This window comes from Cherax quadricarinatus, chromosome 5 (genome assembly GCF_038502225.1).
Source record: "Cherax quadricarinatus isolate ZL_2023a chromosome 5, ASM3850222v1, whole genome shotgun sequence".
Taxonomy (NCBI): Eukaryota; Metazoa; Arthropoda; class Malacostraca; order Decapoda; family Parastacidae; genus Cherax; species Cherax quadricarinatus.
This window is the reverse complement of record NC_091296.1, coordinates 71,755,763-71,773,603: the sequence shown is the minus strand read 5'-3', so window position 1 is coordinate 71,773,603 and position 17,841 is coordinate 71,755,763. Positions and strand designations below refer to the sequence as shown.

General features: G+C 38.3%; 1 protein-coding gene across 4 annotated transcripts in view; it reads right to left on the bottom strand.

The window, feature by feature from the left end:
• Window positions 1-17,841, bottom strand: part of LOC128684995 (zinc finger and BTB domain-containing protein 14) — a 71,713-nt gene that overhangs the window by 37,130 nt on the left and 16,742 nt on the right. For all 4 annotated transcript variants that reach the window (XM_070104070.1, XM_070104048.1, XM_070104056.1 and 1 more), the window contains 2 exons: window positions 11,679-11,876; window positions 7,560-7,826 (listed from right to left, as the gene is read on the bottom strand). In XM_070104070.1, the coding sequence (XP_069960171.1) occupies window positions 7,560-7,826; window positions 11,679-11,720 (309 nt within the window). In that variant the 5' untranslated portion in view covers window positions 11,721-11,876. The remainder of the gene's footprint in view (window positions 1-7,559; window positions 7,827-11,678; window positions 11,877-17,841) is intronic.

Below are 17,841 nucleotides of genomic sequence, written 5' to 3'. Positions count from 1 at the left end.
AGAAGATTTACTGTTATGCAATATTGTAATAATTGTATAAATATCATCACCATATTTGTGAATGCATATTAGACCCACCAGCTGGTGTGTAGTAGACGTGTGAGGTCGTTTGTTTACTCTTGAATATCGGCAAAAATTTAACATGTCTGCTACTTTGAGCTCAGTTTCAAGCCATTTCCAGTGCTAAAACCAATCAAAATCATCTCTATTTCTGTAATATGTCTTCCATTCTATCAAATGAGACCAAGAAATCGCAAATACAACTATAAAAAACTTACGAAAAAACACTGCAAAGTCGCTGTTTAAATCGAAAAATCATGATTTCAGTTTTTTTCTCTCATTATACACAACATGCTGCAGGATCTGTTTTATGTGGTGCACACATACCACATAGATGTATTCTCTCATATCTAGGCCCAAATGTACCACTCACAGTTTATCAGAGCGAGCTGAGCTCATGACGTAGATCTACGGTTTGGACCCTGAACGTAAAGCCGTAGATCTACGGGACGGACCCTCAAAGGGTTAAAAGGAAAGGGATACTGACCCTGAGTTTAGTGGCTTTGAGATGGATGTGGCCACAAATGGTCAAGGAAACATAAGAAAACTGGATAATAACCCATGTGCAACATCCTTTCAATTTTGATACCACTGGTAGTGTCATCCTGCCAGAATGTCCTATAACCTATGCCCTAAGTAAAGAGAAACAATTCTAGAACATGTGTAATATATATTCATTAAAATGGCATAAAATACCGACAGGTTGTTAGGTAAGACACATATGCAACAGTTAGGTATCTTTATTTCGAAACGTTTCACCTACACGGTAGGCTTCTTCAGTCGAGTACAGAAAAGTTGATAGAAGCAGAAGATACTTGAAGACGATGTAATCAGTCCATCACCCTTAAAGTTTTGAGGTGGTCAGTCCCTCAGTCTGGAGAAGAGTATTGTTCCATAGAAGCAGTATCTTCTGCTTCTATCAACTTTTCTGTACTCGACTGCAGAAGCCTACTGTGTAGGCTTAACGTTTCGAAATAAAGATACCTAACTGTTGCACATGTGTCTTACCTAACAATTAAAGACACTAATAACACACCGACAAATGAATAAGCACCACCTTCTCTTAGCTGGAGACTTCAACATCAACCTTGGCCTACTAGATGATCAGCCTGTAACTGATTTCATCAACAATATGAACAACACACTTCTCATACCATCAATAACTATACCAACCAGGCTCACTGAGACAAGTGCAACCATAATAGACCACATATGGACCAATATACTAGCCCCCCTTAAATCAGGGATAATCACAGATAGCACTACAGACCACTACCCTACCTTCCTCTTGACAAACATTAGTAAACCATCACTTGAATACAACAAAGTTTCATTTAGACTCCATGACGAGGCCTCAATAAGGAAGTTCACAGCTGACCTAGAGACTGTTGACTGGCTTACAGAATTCTCCAAGGCTAATGGTATTGATGACTGGACAGACGTTTTTCTTAACAAAATACTTAGACTATACAACAAACATTGTCCTATAAAAACGAAACAGATCACAAACAAACGGCTTGGTTGCCCATGGCTAACCAGCACCATTCTGAAATCCATTGACAAGAAACATCAATATGAAAAGCAATATAGACAGGGCTTAATACATAAAGATATTCTTAAACACTATTCATCAGTTCTCACCAAAGTAATAAAGAAAGCCAAACAACTATACTACTCCAGTAGATTCACTGACACAAGAGATATAAAAATGACCTGGAAAACACTCTCTCAGATTCTAGGGACCCACAAACTGAAAAAAAACAAGAATATTGTCCTAACTAAACCTAATGAAACACCACTGCATCCCACTGACACAGCTAACAAGATAAACGACTTCTTCTCAACCATAGGATCTAATCACGCCAATAAAATCCCACGTACCTATGCCCATGCCGGGGACTACCTAGATGGGAATTTCCCAAATTCCTTCTATCTTGCACCAACTGAGCCCACGGAAGTCACCGAGATTATAAAGTCACTTAAAAATAACTCAGGGAATCTGTCTCATGTCCCACCATTATTGTACAAGCGAGCAGCCCATGTCCTTTCGCATGCTATCTCATTACTTTTTAACAAGTCACTAGAAACTAGCACCTTCCCAAAACTACTCAAGACGGCAAGGGTTACACCAATACATAAAGGTGGTGACCCTACAGATTTAAACAACTATAGGCCAATATCAAACTTATCATTGCTATCCAAAATCTTTGAAAAACTCGTGCACAGGAGACTATATTCATTTATAATGGCACAAAACATACTCAACCCCTGCCAATTTGGATTCAGAAAAAATAAAAGCACTAACGATGCAATCATAAAAATGCAAGATCTGCTTTACACAGCAATGGAAAATAAGGAATATCCACTAGGAATTTTTATTGACCTAAGAAAAGCTTTTGACATAGTAGACCACGGCATCCTACTCCACAAACTTGACCATTATGGTATAAGAGGCCATGCACTTGCATATTTCAAATCTTACCTTACTAATAGGTATCAGTATGTCACCATTAAAGACACAGCATCAACAACACAGCCACTTGATACTGGAGTTCTGCAGGGAAGTGTCCTTGGTCCCCTGCTCTTCCTCATATACATCAATGATCTTCCAAACGTATCTCAACAACTGAACCCCATTCTCTTTGCTGATGACACGACTTATGTCATCTCTCACCCTAATCTTGCCACCATTGTTAACGAGGAGCTGATCAAAATATCAACTTGGATGACAGCCAATAAACTTATGCTTAACACTGACAAAACCTACTACATTATGTTTGGTAGCAGAGCAGGAGTTGCGCAAATTAACATTAAGATCGACAACACTCTAATTGCCAGACATAATGAGGGCAAATTTCTAGGCCTATACCTCGACAACAACCTGAATTTCAGCACCCATATCCAACACATAACCAAAAAAGTATCCAAAACGGTTGGGATCCTCTCCAAGACACGATACTACGTGCCGCAAACTGCCCTTCTCACACTATACCATTCACTTATATATCCATACCTCACCTATGCTATCTGTGCTTGGGGTTCAACTGCAGCAACACACCTAAAGCCAATAATAACCCAACAAAACAGCAGTAAGAATAATCACTAAATCCCATCCCTGGCAACCCCCCCCCCCCCACTCTTCATAGATCTAAACTTACTCCCTGTTCAGTACATCCATACTTACTACTGTGCAATCTACATCTACAGGACCTTAAATTCCAATATTAATCTTGACCTAATATGCTTTCTTGATAGTTGTGACAGAACCCACAGGCATAACACCAGACACAAACATCTCTATGACATTCCCTGTGTCCGACTAAACCTTCACAAAAATTCAATGTATGTCAAAGGCCCTAAAATCTGGAACACCCTACCTGAAAACTCTAGAACTGCAGACACATTCAACACCTTCAAAACTACCATTAAAAAACATCTTATCTCCCTGATACACCCTGTCAACTAATTACACGAATATCACCTGGTGGTTCACACTTACGCTCACTCACCCATTTGACCATAAACAGAAATATCAATCTCAATCTTAAAATAATGAATCCTAACTAGTCATAAGTTGGCCTGTGATACTCCAATACCGAAACTATGTTGTGCCAAAACAAAAGCATTCACATTGCTAAACTCACAAACTAGTATTTAGTCACTTAGCCATAATACCAACTTACCTCATAATTTGTAATATTTTAAAATTAAGAATTAAGCTAAGTCTGCACGAAATGACTAGCCATGCTAGGTGTTCTAGTGGTACACTCTGTAATTATTATTTTACTACATATAAACCACACAATAACCAAATTCTGTAAACTCAGCATTGTAATCCTTATAGAGAATAAACTTTGAATTTGAATTTGAATTTGAACAATACATATTCAGCAGGCTGGGTGGGTGGGTGGGAGGCTGATTGATTTTGGCTGTCTCTCTCTGCTTCTGTCTCTGTCTGTCTGTCTATCTTTGTCTGCCTCGCATGGGCCAGTAGGCCTTCTGCAGTGTTCCTTCGTTCTTATGTTCTTATGTTATCTCTGTCTCTGTCTCACAGGTACACATAAGTACAATTATCATACATAGTGTAAATTACCTAGGATAACCCAAAAAATGCAAAGTGCTATATTGTGCTTGTAGATATAAGACATAATAAGCATGACTGGCAAGTAATACATATTTTCACTTGATCAGGAATCAGACGTGACGACTCTGCATCATGTGTAATACCTATTGGTTCATGAGCGGCTCTCTGAGATAGATAAGCAGAGAGGGACAGGAAGACAGACACACACAAGTAGACAGAAAGGCAGATAAACAGACAGAGCTAGACAGACTGATAGAGATATATTTGTGTGTAACAGTGAAAACAAATAAAGCCATGGTTCCCTGGAGTGGTGCTCGATCCTCAAATGTTACTCTGCTGCTGCACTGTCAGCAGTGGAGTGACACTTGTCTTATACTGTGCTTCAAGGAGTTTCATGTATACTCCAGCATCTCTAAAACATTGGTATGACCTATAAATATTTTGTATATACAGTGGACCCCCGACTTACGATGACCTCAACCTATGATAAAACTGACTTACGATGCTTGTCAGAGTAAAAGTTTGACCCCGACCTACGGTGAAAAACTCGACTTACATCATTCGTCCCGTACGTCCCGTACGCGTCCAGCGTCTGGCTGGCCTGAGTGTGCCTCAGTTGGCCTGCCTTCAGTTAGTGTGCCAATGTTTACAAGCCAGTGCGGTCGCTTCCATGCATACATTCGGAACATTTTGCATTATTCCAGTGTTTTTAGTGCTTGTAACTGCTAAATAAGCCACCATGGGCCCAAAGGAAGCTTCTAGTGCCAACCCTGTGGTAAAAAGGCAGAAAATTACTATTGAAATGAAGAAACAGATAATAAGTTTGAAAGTGGAGTACGTGCCTCTGAGCTGGCCAGGTTGTACACCAAACCCCAGTCAACCATCACTACTAACCTGGCCAACAAAAAGGCAATCAAGGAAGCTGTTGTTGCGAAAGGTGCAAGTATCTTTACGAAACACAGATCACAAGTACTCGAAGATGTTGAGAGACTGTTATTGGTGTGGATAAACGAAAAACAGATATCAAGAGATAGCATCTCTCATGCGATCATATGTGAAAAGGCAAGGCGGTTGCATGATGATTTAATTAAAAAAATGCCTGGAACTAGTGGTGATGTGAGTGGATTTAAGGCCAGCAAAGGTTGGTTTGAGAGATTTAAGAATTGTAGTGGCATACATAGTGTGATAAGGCATGGTGAGGCTGCCAGTTTGGACAAAAATGCAGCTGAAAAATATGTGCAGGAATTCCAGGGGTACATAGAGGCTGAAGGATTGAAACCCCAAGTGTTTAATTGTGATGAAACAGGCCTGTTTTGGAAGAAAATGCCAAACAGGACCTACATTACACAGGAGGAAAAAGCACTGCCAGGACTGCTAGTGGTGATTGCAGAGTGAAGCCTCTACTCGTGTATCACTCTGAAACTCCCAGCGTGTTCAGGAAAAACAATGTCGTCAAAGCTAATTTGTGTGTGATATGGAGGGCAAACAGTAAGGCATGGGTCACTAGGGACTTTTTCTATGACTGGTTTTACCATGTGTTTGGCCCCACTGTGAAAAATTACCTCCTGGAAAATAAATTGGAGCTTAAGTGCCTCCTGGTATTAGAGAAAGCTCCTGGTCATCCTTCAGACTTGGCAGAGCAAATTTCAGAGGACTTGAGCTTCATTAAAGTGAAATTCTTGCCTCCTAATACCACTCCTCTCCTCAAGCCCATGGACCAGCAGGTCATTTCAAATTTCAAAAAGCTGTACACCAAAGCAATGTTTCAAAAGTGTTTTGAAGTGACCTCAGACACTCAATTGACCCTAAGAGAGTTTTGGAAAGATCACTTTAGTATCCTCAATTGTGTAAACCTTATAGGTAAGGCTTGGGAGGGAGTGACTAAGAGGACCTTGAACTCTGCTTGGAGGAAATTGTGGCCAGAATGTGTAGAAGAGAGGGATTTTGAAGGGTTTGGGGCTAACCCTGAGGAGCCTCTGACAGTTGAGAAAGTCCATGGGGTTGGAGGTTAGTGGGGAGGATGTGGAAGAGTTGGTGGAGGACAACGATGAAGAACTAACCACTAATGAGCTGCAAGAGCATCTGCAACAGCAAGAGGCCACAACTGAGGAAATTGCTTCAGAGGAGGGGAGAGAGAAATTGAGGAAGTTGCCTTCTTCAAAGATTAAGGAAATGTGTGCAAAGTGGGTTGAACTGCAAACCTTTATGGACGAAAATCACCCTGACACAGCTATAGCAAGCCGTGCTGGTGACTATTACAAGGACAATGTTGTGAACCACTTTAGGAAAATCTTAAAGGAACGCGAGGAACAGAGCTCTATGGACAGATTTTTGGTGCGAGAGGTCCAGTGACTCTCAAGTTGTTCCCAGTGGCTTTAAAAGAAGGGAAGTAACCCTGGAAAAGGACTTGCTACCTAAAGTCCTTATGGAAGGGGATTTCCCTTCCAAAATTTAATAAACCTCCATCATCTCCCCTCCTCCCATCCCATCACCACATCTGCAATAAAGGTGTCATTTATTCTTCATTACACAATATATATTTTGTGCATGTATCCTCCTTTTTGTGTGTAGGAAAATGTATATTTCATGTGGTAAAAATATTTTTGTTCATACTTTGGGGTGGCTGGAACGAATTAATTTGATTTCCATTATTTCTTGTGGGGAAAATTAATTCGACAAACGATAATTTCGTCTTACGATGTGCTCTCAGGAACGGATTAATATTGTAAGTTTGGGGTCCACTGTATTTGTAGACAATAGTATGTGATCAAGACAGGTGAAAATGTTCACCTGCCAGTGTGTTTGTGACTATTTGAGTACTATTTCAGTACTTAATATTAGCATCAGAACAAAGATTGGCTATGAAATCACAAGAACTACTATAAACTGTAATTATCAGCACATAAAAATTAAATAAAATAAAAACGAGAAAAAAGGCATATTGGCAACACTTCTGCAAGCGGCAGGACTCCATGTTGCCATCAGGTGGGCATCCAGCGCCAATTTCGTGACCTTATATCTTGGTAAGTATTGACCCTAAATTTTTTTTTGGTCTTATCACACACAGAAAATTGCCCTCTTTAATAAATTAAAAAAAAAAAAAAATTCAAAATATTCTGAGTGCTGGCAGTGAAAATGCAGATCTATGTTTGGACAGTTTAAGGGTTAAGGATAATTGAAGGCTAAGATAAATTATCATTAGTGACAGCTGAAGGTTAAGGCCATCTGTCATTACCTGGATAATTGAAAGCTAAGACCACTATTAGTTAAGACTCATTAAGAGCTAATCATGTATAATTAGGTATAAAAGGTTCTTCTACAGACATTTCAGAACAAATCACAGTATACTGTATAGTTTAAAGTGGCAACACTACATAGAGAGTAATTTATTCTGAATACTTCCTGACCTATTTACCGGAATATCTATGGATTCACCATTTTCTTGATTAGGATATATCAAGGGGTAATCTGATTGTTCAGACTGAGTTACAGGTATTTCTGATAGTGGTAAGGTGTCTATGCACTCGTCTGATTTTGATCGCTTTTTAGGAGGGTCGGGATCAATTTCTGTGGGAGGTACATCACGTTCCTCCTTTGTTGGTGCTTCATCAGGTACTGCCAGACCTTTTATTCTAAGGCACTCAGCAGCTCTTAATAATCCAGGTAGATCCCTCTGCAACACCTGGAATATAAAACAAAAATAAAGATAAAGCTGGGTTTGGAGAATTAATAACTATGAGGTTAAATTAGCTTATATAAATGACATACAAAAGTAATATGAGAGTTGAACTATCTATTTTCCTGTATATATCTGCCAATGTATGAGAGTATAGTCGTACCAACGCTCTTATATGGGTATGATACAAGGATGGTGAAAATTGCAGTGACGAGGTGGCTGGAGGAAGTGGAGATGTCATGTCTGAGGGCAATGTGTGGTGTGAATATTATGCAGAGAATCTATAACCTGGAGAATAGGAGGAGGTGTGGGGTTACTAAAAGTATTATCCAGAGGGCTAAAAAGGGGTTGTTGAAGTGGTTTGGACATTAAGAGAGGATGGAACACAATAGAATGACTTGGAGGGCATATAAATTTGTAGTGGAAGGAAGGTAGGGTAGGAGTCATTCAGGAAAGGTTGGAGGGAGGGGGTAAAGGTTTTGTGTGGATGCATGAGCATGTTAGAGAGGAGCAAATGGAGGCAAATGTTTTTTAAAACTTGATGTGCTGTTGGAGTATGAGCAAGGTAATGTTTGTGATGAGATTCAGGGAAACTGGTTAGCTGGACTAAAGTCCTGGAGGTGGGAAGCAGAGGGCTTGCACTCTGAAGGAGGGGTGGAAGTATGTTGCATTTTTGAACTGTAGTATTGGCATGCCTCTGGCAAGACAGTGATGGAGTGAATGATAATGATAATATTTCTTCTTTATGGGTCACCCTGCCTCGGTGGGAAATGGCCAATGTGTTAAAAAAAAAAAGAAAAAAAAAATGAGATTTTGGAGCAAGTTTATCAACTTTTTCTTTTATTCATGACAAAACAATCAAATAAGAAAAAAGTGTGAATGATACCCTGTGAAATATTGGCACTGTATATTGTTCCTGGGAAGTGGGGAGTAAATAATTATTTTTAAAGATACATGCTTATTGAGGACTGGGCTATACATGCATTTGGAGATTTTTAAATAAAATAAACTTTCAAACTATCAATTTGATAGAAGTATTTTTTATTAAAGAGGGGAAGGTACCTAGGGATTGGCGGAGAGCATGTATAGTCCCTTTATATAAAGGGAAAGGGGACAAAAGAGACTGTAAAAATTATAGAGGAATAAATTTACCGAGTATACCAGGAAAAGTGTACGGTAGGGCTATTATTGAAAGAATTAGAGATAAGACAGAATGTAGGATTGTGGATGAGCAAGGAGGTTTCAGAGTGGGTAGGGAATGTGTAGATCAAGTGTTTACATTGAAGCATAAATGTGAACAGTATTTAGATAAAGGTAGGGAAGTTTTTATTGCATTTATGGATTTAGAAAAGGCATATGATAGAGTGGATAGAGGAGCAATGTGGCAGATGTTGCAAGTATATGGAATAGACAGTAAGTTATTAAATGCTGTAAAGTTTTTATGAGGATAGTGAGGCTCAGGTTAGGGTGTGTAGAAGAGAGGGAGAATACTTCCCAGTAAAAGTAGGTCTTAGACAGGGATGTGTAATGTCACCATGGTTGTTTAATATATTTATAGATGGGGTTGTAAAAGAAGTAAATGCTAGGGTGTTCGGGAGAGGGGTGGGATTAAATTTTAGGGAATCAAATTCAAAATGGGAATTGACACAGTTACTTTTTGCTGATGATACTGTGCTTATGGGAGATTCTAAAGAAAAATTGCAAAGGTTAGTGGATGAGCTTGGGAATGTGTGTAAAGGTAGAAAGTTGAAAGTAAACACAGAAAAGAGTAAGGTGATGAGGGTATCAAATGATTTAGATAAAGAAAAATTGGATATCAAATTGGGGAGGAGGAGTATGGAAGAAGTGAATGTTTTCAGATACTCGGGAGTTGACGTGTCAGCGGATGGATTTATGAAGGATGAGGTTAATCATAGAATTGATGAGGGAAAAAAGGTGAGTGGTGTGTTGAGGTATATGTGGAGTCAAAAAACGTTATCTATGGAGGCAAAGAAGGGAATGTATGAAAGTATAGTAGTACCAAAACTCTTATATGGGTGTGAAGCTTGGGTGGTAAATGCAGCAGCGAGGAGACGGTTGGAGGCAGTGGAGATGTCCTGTTTAAGGGCAATGTGTGGTGTAAATATTATGCAGAAAATTCGGAGTGTGGAAATTAGGAAAAGGTGTGGAGTTAATAAAAGTATTAGTCAGAGGGCAGAAGAGGGGCTGTTGAGGTGGTTTGGTCATTTAGAGAGAATGGATCAAAGTAGAATGACATGGAAAGCATATAAATCTATAGGGGAAGGAAGGCGGGGTAGGAGTCGTCCTTGAAAGGGTTGGAGACAGGGGGTAAAGGAGGTTTTGTGGGCGAGGGGCTTGGACTTCCAGCAAGCGAGCGTGAGCGTGTTAGATAGGAGTGAATGGAGACGAATGGTACTTGGGACCTGACGATCTGTTGGAGTGTGAGCAGGGTAATATTTAGTGAAGGGATTCAGGGAAACCGGTTATTTTCATATAGTCGGACTTGAGTCCTGGAAATGGGAAGTACAATGCCTGCACTTAAAAGGAGGGGTTTGGGATATTGGCAGTTTGGAGGGATATGTTGTGTATCTTTATATGTGTATGCTTCTAAACTGTTGTATTCTGAGCACCTCTGCAAAAACAGTGATAATGTGTGAGTGTGGTGAAAGTGTTGAATGATGATGAAAGTATTTTCTTTTTGGGGATTTTCTTTCTTTTTTGGGTCACCCTGCCTCGGTGGGAGACGGCCGACTTGTTGAAAAAAAAAAAAAATATTAATGTTTATTCTATAGCAATCTATAAAGTAAAAAAAAAAATCAGCTAAATAATAAACACAAGCCTCATCCCCTACTCTTACCAATATCTGACCCCACATATACTTGACCTCACCTATACTTGATTTTGCATTTTCATGACCTCACATGTGACCTATTTTTCTCCAAGCCTGACTTCTGGGTACTCATCTGCCTTATAGTGTATTTACTCACTCCTATATTCTTGAAGAAACCCATTATTATGTGAAACCTATTAAAAATCATTCTTTGCTACTAGTGTCTTAGTTTCCATGTATCATGATGCCTGCTGGAAAGTGTTTCTTCAGTTAGTTACTTTCATAATTCTATATTGATTTTCCTATGCTACTTTTGTTGTACAATAATTTCTGGTTAAAACTACTTGGCTTCAGCTCAATGATGATGTTAATCTTACTTTGCTGAAAACCTTTCAAGATATATAATAAATACAGCAGGCATGTGTGAGCATGTTAAGTAGGAGTGAGTGGAGATGAATGGTTTTGGGACTTGATGAGCTGTAATGTAGTAGGTTCACCAGTCTTGTCCTGGGCTGGGTCTTTTCTAGATGGCTTGATGAAGTGTTGGAGTGTGAGCAGGGTAATATTTTGTGAAGGGATTCAGGGAAACCAGTTAGCCAGACTCGAGTCTTGGAGGTGGGAGGTACAATGCCTGCACTTTAAAGGAAGGGTTTGGGATATTTGCTGTTAGGGGTGACATCTCAACTGTCATATCTGCACACCATTTCAAAGACAATGATAATATGATGGTAAAAGTTTCTTTTCTTTTTGTGGTCATCCTGCCTCAGTGGGAGACAGCCAGCATGTAAAAAAAAAAATTATTATTTCCATATTTTGCATTCAATACATTTGCCAAAACCCACATATACACTGCAATGTAAAATAATGCTTATTATTCCTGTATTGTAGCTATGACATTTCAGTCCAACTTGGACCAGTGACTAATGTGACTAGTTAATGGTCCAAGTAGGACCTATATGTCATCATAAGCTTCTTCTCCTATGTGCGGTGTTGTTTGTATATTGTGCCTTTGTATTCTTTACCCATACCTTCACTTCACCTTGGTACATGTAGTTCAATAGAGCTTCCATATCGTTGTGTCTGATGTCCTTTATGACAATAACAGGATGCTTGCATTGAGTTGCTTGAAAGATTTTATCAAAGTAATCACTGCATGATGATACAACAAGCTTGTGAATTGGGTAGAATTTTCCTTCACAGGTGATTGTTGCATCAGAGTAAGAGTCCTGAAAGGAAAAAAAGGAAAGGGACTGCATTTCAAATATAAAATAAAATTACAAATAACATTATTACTACATATATGTTGTTATAATAAGTGAAAGACTTAATGGTTTCAGTTTCTTGTGAGAGCACTAATATGAGATAAGTGGAGGGGTTATCCCTTGACACCCTAGTAAATTTTTTTCACTGGCAATACATGCATTCATTTTATTTTATTTGTCATTTTTTTCATGCTTGTCTTTTTCTAGTTTTACTCAGCTGAATAGCCTTGTTAAGGACAACTTTCACATAGAGTAGTTTCTCAACATATCTAAAGTAAACCTTCAATTTAACCAGTCTCACCTGGATCAAATGATTTGGAAACAAACAAATTTCATTGTTTACAGAACTGTCAATTATTATGATCATGGCAAAACAAGCTCACATCTATCTACCACAATCATTATTACCAGCCACCTGTGGCATATTAACTTCATCCAAACATAAGACTGGGATAAATTTCATACACCAGTGGTTAATGTTTGCTGATGGTAGTTCTAAAAAAATATGAAAGTTTTGGGAGACTTTTTTTATGAGGAAATATAAATGATTCAGGCTAATTTGTGAATGATACAGGCTAAAATGTGAATGATACAGGCTAAAATGTGAATGATACAGGGTCACCTCACTCAGATAAGCTGTGAGTGGTAAATTTTGGCCTAGATATGAGAAAGTGGGTCTGTGTAGCGAGTGTGCACATTATAAAAAAAAATCCTGCCCCATGCAGTGTGTGTTTAAAATAGTAACTTTGAGGTGTTTTCTAAGATATTTATGGTTTTATTGGGTGTTTCTTTGTATTATTTGATAGAATGAAAGACATATTACAGAAATAGATATGATTTAACTTGGGTTTAGGACTGGAAGTAACTTGAAACTGGGCTCAGAGTAGCAGAAATATTAGATTTTTGCCAATTTAACTGAGAACAGGTAAAGCCCCCCACAACACCTCCCAGTCTGTTTGATGGGTTTTTAATAGGTGTGATTCAATTACTGAGACATCATAAACTATAATGTTTCAGTAACTTAATCACAAATATATGAGTAAATCTTTTATTTTTGTGTGATTACTGTAATTTGGACTAGTTTTATATTGGTGTTTTTTAAATTGTGTAAAACTGGGTCAAATTACTAACTTCTGTACATTTTATAGGGTAGTTGTAATAGTTGAAAAGATGGTTCCTTGTGCTCGCTCAATAGAACAGAAAGCATACTAGTGAAACAGCTAAGAATTTGGCTGAATAGAGCAACAAAATTGGCATAACTTGCACCCAGACTGCTAACTTTGTGCCTGAGTAATTCCTTAAATTATTCATCAAATTTCATTCTTTTGATGTCATTACCTTTGGAAAAAATCTGCTACCATTTCAGAAGAAATTTTTTTTTAAAGTGGACATTGAGAGCAATAGTATTAATTTTGGGGGTCTTGACAGTGAAAGGGTTAAAAAACCCACCTATCAAAATTCTTTCGAGTTTAATTTCATGATAATGAAATCATTATCCAAATTGTGGATGCAGGTTCAGAGAGTCAAAGTCTTTCCCCAGTTTTCTAGAAAAAAGTCGTAATTTAGTGTTTATGAAGTCATTATTCTTGTATCTAAAGGGAAAGCTGAATAAAATAAAAATTCACCATAAGTAAATATAAACAATTTATGGAAATTAAATGGATTCAAACCTGCAGTCTGGCCTTTCTGAGACTGCCAGCTCAGAGTCACACTAGTTGCCCTAAGAACTTGGAAACATTATTCCAAGGAATAAAAAATACGTAGTTTCAAATCCTTTTCAAAGTCACTAGGGGACTCTGTCAATGCCAAATGGTAAAATGTAAGGAAAAAATATAGGAACTCATTTATCTGAAGCAGAAGCAAATAGAATAATTCTTCTCTGATCATATGCTTGTACAGTGGACCCCCGGTTCACGTTATTAATCCGTTCCTGAGAGCTCATCGTAAAGCAAAATTATCGGAAAGCGAATCAATTTTCCCCATAAGAAATAATGGAAATCAAATTAATCCGTGCAAGACACCCAAAAGTATGAAAAAAAATACTTTTACCACATGAAATATTAAGTTTAATGCAATAGAATAACTACAATAACAATAATAACAATAGAATAATCACAATAGAATAATTGACACTTATCTTTAATGAAGATCTGGTGATGATTGATGGGATGGGAGGAGGGGAGAGTGTCGAAGTTTTTAATGTTCAGAAGGGGAATCCCCCTCCATTAGGACTTGAGGTAGCAAGTCCTTTTCCGGGGTTACTTCCTTTCTTCTTTTAATGCCACTAGGACCAGCATGAGAGTCACTGGACTTCTGTCGCACAACATATCTGTCCATAGAAGCCTGTACCTGTCGTTCCTTTATGACTTTCCTAAAGTGGTTCACAACATTGTCAGTGTACAGGTTGTCAACACAGCTTGCAGTAGCTGTGTCAGGGTGATTTTCATCATACTATGTATGCCACTACGATTCTTAAATCTTTCAAACCAACCTTTGCTGGCCTTAAATTCACTCACATCACCACTAGTTGCAGGCATTTTTCTAATTAAATCCTCATGCAACTGCCTAGCCTTTTCACAAATGATCGCTTGAGAGATGCTATCTCCTGCTATCTGTTTTTTCATTTATCCACACCAATAACAGTCTCTCAACATTTTCTAACACTTGCAATTGCTGTTTTGTAATCACAGTTGCACCTTTTGCAAGAACAGCTTCCTTGATTGCTGTTTTCCTGCTCACTATAGTAGAGATGGTTGATTGGGATTTACTATACAACTTGGCCAGCTCCGACACACGCACTCCACTTTCATACTTTGCAATTATCTCTTTCTTCATTTCAATAGTCATTAGCACCCTTGGTCTCAATGGGTTGGCACTAGAAGCTTTCTTGGGGCCCATGGTGACTTATTTTGCAGAAACAAGCACCAAAAACAGTGATAATATGGAATGTACCAAATGTATCCTTAGATGCACGCACACTGGCTGGTTTGTAAACACTGGCAGACACGGGGCAGTTCAGGCCACACATGGACACGTCTCGTACGAATCGTATCACATACCGGGTTTTGTAACGGGAACCGAGGTAAATTTTTTGCGATATAATGCTTCGGATACCGGATTTATCGGATACTGATGACTTCGCGAACCGGGGGTCCACTGTATTCTTTCTGTGCATTTGTGTTATATATATTTATTTATATGAATATACAATGACAGAGAGCAGGATTGCAGATGAACAAGGAGGCTTTAGAATGGGTAGGGGCTGTGTAGATCAAGTGTTTACACTGAAGCATATAAGTGAACAATATTTAGATAAATGGAGAGATGTTTTCACTGCATTGATGGATTTAGAAGAGGCATATGATAGGGTGGTTAGGGGAGCAATGTGGCAGATGTTGAAAGTGTATGGAACAGGTAGTAAGTTACTAAATGCTGTAAAGAGTTTTTATGAGGATAGTGAGGCTCAGGTTAGGGGTGTATGAGAAAGAGTGATTACTTCCCAGTAAAAGTATGCCTTAGACAGGGGTATATAATGTCACTGTGGTTGTTTAAAACACACACAGATGAAGTTGTAAAAGAAGTAAATGCTAGGGTGTTGCAGAGAAGGGTGGGATTAAATTATGGGGAATCAAATACAAAATGGGAGTTATCACTGTTACTTTTTGCTGATGATACTGAGCTTTTGGGAGAGTCTAAAGAGAAGCTGCAAAGGTTAGTGAACGAGTTTGGGAGGGTGTGTAAAGAAAGTTGAAAGCAAACACAGATAAGAGTAAGGTGATGAGGGTATCAAACGAGTTAGGTAAAGAAAAATCGGATATCACAATCGAGGCAGGAAGCAGTGGCGGCTCGTTAAAAAATAGAATGGGGGACTGCGTGACTGAAGCCTCATAGGACAGCATAATAAACATTATTAAAGTAATAATTTTTAAAATTAAATAAACTTAATAATGATAAGCGTTCACATATATGTACCCATAGAGGTTGTCACAGTCCTGCTGGTGGAGACGTGGCTAGCTGAGGTGATGTTACAACTACAGTATTTGAAAATAAAATCCGAGCATTGATTTTTTGATGTCGCAAAATGGTTTATAACTTTTCTATTAAAAGTTTTCATTTCTGTCATTATGTTTTCAATCAATATCATTGCCAGAGCAGTCAATCTTTCATTTGCCACTGCACTGTGCAAAAAAGTTTTGATTCTTTTCAAGGTTGAAAAACATCTTTCTGCTTCTGCTGTTATCACTGGAGTCGTTATTAAAATTTTTAACAGCTTGACAGTTTCTGAAAATGTTGACTGCAGATGACTGTCATTTATCATCTCTAGCAAGTCAATAAGTTTTTACGATTTGCACAAATCTTCTCGCAAATACAGTACAGATAGTTCAGTTCTCACTTTATCTTTTTTGAGCATGGGATAGGCTGCAGCTACATGCTCAAGTGCATCACTAGGGAAGTTTACAGTATATGTTGAAAAATTACTCACTAGTAGTAACTGGCTAGCTTCCAAATGATCCATGAAGCTGAATCTCGTTCTACACTGCAATAAAATTACGTCACAAACCTCTTTTGCAGGGACTGCTTTATCTGTATTAAATTTTCTTCTCTTTTGTTCAGAAGGCACTGTGGAAGCATCACATTCATCTCTTAATTTCTGAACTGATGAGGCAAAAACTGTTAACCCTTTGAGGGTTGACAGGCCCTCTCCAACTCATTCTCAGGGTCGGCCAAATTTAAAAAAAAAAAAAATTATTTTTCTTATGAAAAGATAGAGAATCTTTTCCCGATCATATTGACACCAAAAGTTTGAAATTTGATGGAAAACTTACAGAATTATGCTCTAGCGAAGTTAGCAGTCTCGACGATGTTTACTCATCGGCGATTTTGCCCACTTTGAGCCCTATTTTCGGCCAATTCCAGTGTACTAGTCGACAAAAATCATAACTATTTCTTTAGAACTCTATTTTTTCTATTGAATGAGTACAAGAAACCACCCATTTACTGATTTCAACTATCCAATACAGTGGTCAGAATTTAGCAACTTTGCCAATCTCACACAAATTTCAAAAGATGCCAATTTCCAAATAGGATCCAGAATAAACAAGAAAAACATTCCTGGCACTAAAATAACATTTCCTCTGTTCATTAATCACATCCCAAGGCCTCTCTTATATTTCTTTGGCTTTCCACTTTCAATTTTTATTCTTACAAAAAATAGAAGATTTACTGTTATGCAGACTGCTGCATTAGTGTAGAAATGGTATAAATAATATCAGCACACTTGTGAAAGAATATTAGACTCACCAGTTGACGTGTATTGGACGCTTGGCATGATTTGTTTACTTTTGAACTTTGGTAAAAATCGAACATTTCTGCTACTTTGAGCTTAATTTCAAGGTACTTTTCATTGTAAAACCAGTCAAAATCATCTCAATTTCTGTAATATGTCTTCCATTCTATAAAATGAGACCAAGAAAACTAGAATACAACAATAAATATCATACGAAAGTACAGTGCAAAGTCGCTGTTTTATTCCAAAAACATGGTCAAAGTTTTTTTTTTCTCATTATGCACTGTGTGCTGCAGGATTTTTTTTATACTGTGCACACTGACCACATAGACCCGTTCTTTCATATGTATGCCTACCAGCTTTCTCCCACTAGATTTGAGGGCACTAGAATTTAGGCGTACTCTCAGTAGTACCAGTTACCAGTAACCAGTAACCAGTTACCAGTAGATGACTCACTACCAACCGTCTGTGTGAATCACTGACTGTTATTCATGTTGCTGCTGACCATAGTATATTTTGAATGCCTTACCCGCTAGGCACTGGTGAGTCAGTCTAAGATAGGGAGCAGAGAGAGGCAGGTCAGCTGTTGGCGCTTCCCATACTTCCCGTTATATATTATACGTACAAACCAGCCTATATGAG